Raw genomic sequence first — 7500 nt, forward strand, 5'->3', positions numbered from 1 at the left:
CCATATGTGCATTCTTGGCAACCAATGATGGAAGCTCTTTCTAAGTGTTTATGCATGATGATGTACTATATGAAGTGGAGCTAAATGTCCCGAGAACAATATGCATTCCACGTCACATAGTGCAATTTTACAAAGTGTTTATTCCTATTTTCTTCATACTTGCACAACTCATCACTATGACAGAAATTTACAATGTAGGATTATCCCTACACAAAAAGAACTGGATATAGTTCTCCTAACTTTGAAATACACAGCTAAGCCACAGTTGTTTGATGACTTAATTAAGTGCTATCCACTGGATAACCAAATTTGCATGCATATATCAGTGCAAGTGTGTGAGGAGGGTAGTTTTAGAAAGGGAATTGACTTTTCCCCTAATAGTATCCTGACAACCTATTTTCTGTAATGGTTGGCGAATTGCGAAGTAAATAAATACATAGATAGCGGCAACATAATGTTGAAAAGTGATTAACTGTGGCAAAAATAGCATTATACAGCTTTTCAACAACCAGGACTCCGATGATCCTGACATTTATTACATGATAATTTTGTGCCACATGGAAACAAATGAATAAAAAACAACAAACATTCAGCTGCTTCAGCCATTCTCACCATGAGTTCAAAAAAGAACCATGCATGTGCCATGCCTTTTTCCTTCAGTGGGCCACTGGCCACTGCCCACTGTAATGCTAGCTCTTCGTGCACTAACTGAAATGAAATGGATACGTTTTATAAAGTGATTTAAGACAATTATATTCCATAAATGGTGATAAAGAAGTCCAGATTCCAATGAAAACGTCTAATGGGGTTCAGTGATTCGGTCTTAAAACAACACTGATCCAACTGACGCGTACCTTTCTGCTGCTTGCAGTACTGCTGTGGCCCAAACCAGGGACAGCAACAGAGCCTGATCGTGCTTCTGCCATACTGCTTCTGTTGCCAGGAATGTTTAAGCCCTCACAAATCATAGGCTCATCATCATCGACCCATTTTCCAGATCTAGGTGACTCAGGTTGTTCATCAGTCAATGTGGCATTAAGCTGTGGATTGCTGCTTGACAGCTTCTGACGGGCTTTGCTTTGCAGACCAACAGGGATACTTGCTGAACGACTATGCTCAACTGTCAGAGAAACAAGCTTAGTCAAGGAAAACTGTAGTCATCTGATAATTTTAAAGTCATTAAGCATTTACTGTGGTAAAGTAATGAAACAGCCCAAGTGGAGAGTAGGAAAACAGGAAAAACAGATATTAGATTGTGTATCTATGTTAGATTGGCACAGGTCTCATTTAAGTGAATTGGGTTGAAATATTCCTACAGTGTGCTACGTACTGGATCTCATTTTATTATATACGTACCGAGATTTACACTCCAAAAAGGATCGAGATAAAAATAATCTCTTTGCAATGGAGAAGCCAGCTGATTGGTCATACGATTTTTTTCACTAGTGAAAAACAACGGGTCGACGCTCTGATTGGCTATATCGTTATTTTCACTAGTGAAAAATTGTCGTATCAGCCTTTTGATTGGCTAATATGATGTAAACATGGCGGCTGACTGGTGTATGGTTTTCAAAGTTTTGTGATCTTTTATTGCTTAGTTTTCTCCACAAAAATACTTCAGATGATCTTAAAAAGTTTTAAAAGTACTCAAGCGAGGTATGGAAGGTAAAGATTTCTTTTACTTCAAAAATATTTTGCTATTTGTTTAGGACTTTAGTTCATGATCGGTGGTTTGATAGCCTCTCGATTAACACTTTCCTCGTTAACTTTATGATCTCTGTACTTATATAGTAAACAAATTACTTCATGATTGGCTCATTTGTACGATTTTTATTACTCACTCGTTGTGAAGGATCGTCAAACTCACTCGTTCGCTTCGCTCACTCGTTCGTTTACACGATCCTTCACAACTCGTGAATAAAAATCATACGCACTCACCAACCATGAAGTAATCTATATCACAGTGGTTGTAACTTTGTGTTTTCAATGCCTATTAACCTCTTAAATGAAAACGAAGAAGATCCACATGTTTATGTGATGATTGGCCTCTGGAGCCTGTGGACCCAAGACATTTGGCCTTTTCTCTTTGCTTAAAACTCTCTCTCTCTCTCTCACACACACTCGGCTCCTGCAGAGCCCCTCTAACAATGTTAACCTTACCTGCAAAAAGATCTGGTGAACCTGTAGGAGAGTGATTGAAGGGTGCAGAGAACACATAAGTGATGTAAGAGGATAGCAGCTGATTGCGGCCATGTTCATCACGATTGTTTTCCAGCAACTGATGCAGCCTGTCTACAATCTGTGTGAGTGATTCAAATGCTGCTTGGCCAATGTTTACTGCAGAAACAAGGGAATAATCTGATATAGAAGGAACTGAGTACTATTAATCATTTGCTTACAACTACAAAAATGCTTTAATTATTAAGTAACAAAAAATTCAAACAAGGCAACTAACAACAACAACAGAAAAGCTGGTTTGGCACTGAGACGAATCCAGAGCTCACTTTTTACATAAAACTGGTGGTTACAAAATTAATAATAATAATGTATCCTCCTTTGAGCAGTTGGATTAAAAAGCCATGGGAAGATACTGTCTTAAATCCACATGATTGCTGATTCTTGGAAACTTCACTATTCCAGAAAAATGATGCTGTCACATGTTACAATTTGGGAGCTTAGTCTGCAATTTACCATCCAACATTCATGTTCTGTTGATTGCAGGTGTCCAAATTCAGAACTTCCCCTTTTTCTTTTTGAACATTTCTGCACAGAACAAGACATCTGAACAAAGCACTTGCGGTCAAGTGTATTAGAGCTAAGCTTTCAAGAACCAGAATTTGTGATTGCAGCAGCCAGCTTATTGTAACTGCAGACTTCAAAATTCTGTACAAAATAACTCAGGCAGCAGAATAGGAAAAATAGGACTCCACAAAACATTGTCACGAATTAAAGTGTCCCCACTATCTGTTTGATATCTGGAAAACGAAAGCCTTCAAAAGAAACAGTCTACCAGAGAGTCCAGAGTCCTTCGTTTGACAGCAACTAAATTATCGGTTAGTTAGCAAGACTTGCAGTACACCGTAAGTTGTAAAGCATGACAATCGCATAACTTTGATAAAGACGGATCTAGTCGATTCTTATTTAATGCAACATATTAAGAGGGCAGAACTGGCCATAGAAAAAGTTCTTCACACTGGTATTTTAATTCTAACTTATTAAGTAATGAAAATGATGTACAACTCATGTCTTCATGACATGATAAGTGGCTCAATGAATTACACTGTAAATGGTCTAAAAGACATAGAGAAAGGAAAGTCAAAGGAGGAGCATTTAGCTGACGCCACAAAGAATAAAAGTGAAATTTTTGTAAATACTACTATCCTTTTGACTATGTGGCTTAGGTTATCTTCCAGGGTAACATGGTACGATGAAGGAGAAAGCAAATAATTTTGTAAAATAGTTATTGAACCTGGAAAATAGGAGAAACCCTGAGAACTGCATTGAAATTATTTAATCTAGAAGAACTCATTGAATTTATAGTGGGCTTTACCAAAAAATATAATGGCAACATGAATAAACTGTAAAGAGGATTTTATGAAATTTACTCCATGTAAAAAGACTTAAACAACTAAACTAACCTCCAAAGTTATACATGTATCTAATATAGACACTGTGTTAATATATAATTACAATGAACCGTGTAGTATATATATATATATAGATAACCTTTCATCCTTTTCACTTTTTATTAACATTTCCTGCCTTACGTCACGTTTTAAATGCTATGATTTACAGAGATATTGTAAATATTTTGCTGAGATTTTGTGCACTAAAACACCAACATTTAAAAAACATTTTACACACTTTACCCCTCCAGTTTTTTAGACATTTTATTGGCATTTCCTATCTTCCGTCTGGTTTTAAATGCTTTATTGTACAGAGATATCATGAACATTTTGCCGAGATTTTGTACACTTAAACATCAGCAAGTTAAAAACATTTCACATACTTTACCCCTCCAGTTTTACAGACATTTTATTGACATTTCCTGCCTTCCATCAGGTTTTAAATAATTTAAAGAGATATTGTAAATATTTTGCTGACACTCTGGGCACTAAAACATGAACATTTTAAAAACATTGTACCCCTCCAGTTTTTTTAGGGGTTTTTTAGGACATTTTATAGGCATTTCATACATTCTTCTCACTCACTTTATAACACTGAGATTTTATATGGATGGATTTACAGAGAAAGTAAGGAGATTTTAAAGACATTTTGTACTTATCCAATTAAATGTCTGTCAATTTACAAAGATCTTGTTGAGATTTTGTACACAATTTGTCATTGTAGAGGGAGAAAATGTGGCAAAATGTACAGACTGTAAACCAACTTTCTTGAAGTCTCTAAATGGTTCAAGTTTTCCAGTGTGAAAGGAGGAGGAAAATACCAGGTACAAACTAAGTTAACAGAGAAAAAACTTCCATTTGTTGTCAAAGGCGGTCAAACAATTACCGCATAGAGCTATCTGTTTTTCAATTTGAATAATTGTGTTCACTTTACTATTGAAGGCAGACATACAAGGGAAAGCTGAAGTTCCTCAACACGAAGGTCCCTCTCTTGAGAAGAGAAGTATAGATAAAATTATTGACCTTTCGTTTGGAGAGAAGTTCAGTTGAAGTTACTCCTTTCATAATATGCCTGCCCCACATCGGGGCAATATGCAGCTTCCTCATAAGCAATTTACAGCTGAAAGAACTCCATAAAATTCTAACCTTTTTAGTTCTTGAAAATAGGTCATACCTAAGGAGGGTACCATTTTCGTCTAGTAAGTGAAAAACTTGCTAATACCGTGACACGACCAATGTTTAAGGAATACGGGCCAGTCATTTATTTGAATTAAGGAGTTATACCAGATAATCTGATCACTGATGTTTGCATCTGTGATCAGATGTTAGAAAAATGTAACTCTGTCCAGGTTTCTAGGACCTCACGGACAAAGGGGTTAGTTATCTCTAGCATAGGGGTGTTGTCTTTGTGAAGCTTATGCGAGAAAATTGCCTCACCTCCATGTTTCTTTAAACTTTCGTCCAAAAAACATTTCCGCTTCCCCCTATTTGTCGGATCAAGGTATTTTTTGATCCAGGAAACTTTAAGAGATTGATGGAATGTGTTTATATCGATCATCTTCAGGCAGCCCTCATCATAGTCCTTTGTCGGCTTTACTGTACCAAAGAAATTCAATCACTTAACTGAGGAATGGCATATTGGCCACAGGTGTGTAGTTTTTAAGAATTCGCTTTGTCAAGGGTATACTTTTTCAGACATGGACGTACATGTGATACCTTCAAGGGTGAAGGAAATTCCCTTGTCATCAATGAGTGGTTGATGTTTGTCATTATAGGGCCTATTGAACCTACATAATTCTTTGTTACTCAGGTTGGGAGTAGATCAAGGGAGCATGTCTTTGAAGAAAGAGACAAAATGTTAAATTCACAGATCAGAGTCAGACGTTGTGTTTGTATTGAGTGGTTGGGAAGAATCTCCTGGAGCTCATCTCTAATTGTTTGAATTTTCCGAACAGAGAAATTGTTGAAATCTTCGACCACATTTCCAAGGATTCATGAAAAGGCAGGACTCTGCTACTGGGCTGGAACAACTTGCCGATAATCCCTGCTTCTTCCATTGTGGATTTGTAATAAGATGATTTATAAAACTCCAATTTGTTGTATTTGTTTCAAGCCTCTGCAAAAATCTCCTCATGTACTATGAGACCAGTTTTCCTGAACATACATTCTGCTCTCGGCTTTACACATTTAGCTGAATGGAGTTCATCATTGTACCAGGATGCATGAGGCCGATGAGTTATCCATTGCGATTTCCTGGGGTGTGAGATTGTTGTAAATCCTTTCGAGCCATGTGTTATGTTGATTGACTAACGCTGTCAAATCTTGGGCATACAGCTGCTTCACAAATGACGATTTGGCGACAGCGTCATAAAGAAGCTTATTAGTTGATTAGTGCATGACGTATAAGTACAACAAAAGGAAAGGGAAGCGTGGATGGACACAAATGGTCAATACTGAAACAGATTGCATTTTAGTAATGTTCAAAAAAGTTGGCCACAACGTTTTTCATGTTCACAGCAAATCGCTTAGATAAATGCAGTGTTTGCTCAGAATCATCTTAATTGTGATGTAACGATAATTGTACAGTGTATGAGTAAAAATTCTCCATATTACCATTTTCTAGTTTTAAACTCGTGACAAACTTAAGATTTCCCTTAAACATCCTTAAATGACACGACCCTGTTAAATGGTGAATATATATTAAAACAAACAAAAACATCATATAGCTAAAAGGGTACTAGAACAGCAAAGTCCTAATTTCATTTCAATTTGTTCCACCTTAATTTGCGTTTGCAAATTGGAATGAAAGATATGGACGTTTGAAGAGGGAATAGGTCATTCCGCAACGACATTAAAAGGACACCCCTCTACAGCCACAATCTCGGCAAACATGTAGGTCTTTCTTTGGATATGTAGGGAAATAGCCTTTCAACAGCTGTGTACCAGAAAGACAAAGAACAAAGAGCACTAAAACAAGAATGCTTTCATTACAGTACCTACAGTTCCTGATATGATAGGTGGCCTTACAAGGAGCAAAATCAGCTTATCCAAAACAAGGTACAAAAACCGAACTAGAGGTTCCTCCCGTGCCTTGCACAAGTCAACAATGCTTTTCTTCAGCATAGACTCCAAGTTCCCTTCAGAGACACGGTTAGGTGATGATGTCACTCGACCCTCAATTTGATGGCAAGTCTTGATAAATTTTTGAATATGCAAATCCTGTAAGAAATAAAAGAAAAAACAATGATGAAGAAAATTAGGATTACAATGTCATTAAGGCTGAGAATAATCATGATGGCCATGAGTTATGATGCTGTTGATGACAAGGTTGTTGTTGTTGATGATGATGTTGATACCTCATCAGCAGTGGCTTCACAAAAGTTTTCCAAAAAAGTCAGTTTTTCACCTCGACATTTTGTCCTATCTTTAGGCGACGAATTAAGTAGAGATGACGAAAACTACGATGGCCCAGGAGGGTCACAGTCCAGTTTTAATTTTGTGAGTCGTCACCAGTTCTCTCACAGTCACAGGTCATTGTTTTACCAATACAGAAAGTATCCTAAACATTCATAAAAGCTAACCTTCGGCCTAAAAGCTTCTGTTTAGGCCAAATTAGGCCTAAGGTTACCTTTTATAAATGTTTTGGATACTTTCTGTATTTGTAAAACAATGAACTGTGACCTGTGACCTGTGAAAGAACTGGTGATGACTCACAAAATTAAAACTGGACTGTGAAAATTAAAACTGGTCTGTGACCCTCCTGGGTCATCGTAGAAAACATCCAAGCAAAGTCATTAGAATCTAACGGTGGAAAATTGAGTAGAAGTGTACAATTTCACTTGACTCCATACTACCATTTGCGTCCATCCTTGAA

General features: G+C 37.1%; 1 protein-coding gene across 1 annotated transcript in view; it reads right to left on the bottom strand.

Annotated features, from left to right (window-relative positions):
• LOC138023675 (dedicator of cytokinesis protein 7-like) overlaps window positions 1-7500 on the bottom strand; it is a 160054-nt gene that overhangs the window by 51454 nt on the left and 101100 nt on the right. Inside the window, exons 21-24 of the mRNA XM_068870717.1 lie at window positions 6623-6845; window positions 2161-2337; window positions 855-1120; window positions 613-708 (exon numbers count right to left, since the gene is read on the bottom strand). Coding sequence (XP_068726818.1) covers window positions 613-708; window positions 855-1120; window positions 2161-2337; window positions 6623-6845 — 762 coding nt within the window. The remainder of the gene's footprint in view (window positions 1-612; window positions 709-854; window positions 1121-2160; window positions 2338-6622; window positions 6846-7500) is intronic.

This window comes from Montipora capricornis, chromosome 11, assembly GCF_036669925.1.
Source record: "Montipora capricornis isolate CH-2021 chromosome 11, ASM3666992v2, whole genome shotgun sequence".
Lineage (NCBI taxonomy): Eukaryota > Metazoa > Cnidaria > Anthozoa > Scleractinia > Acroporidae > Montipora > Montipora capricornis.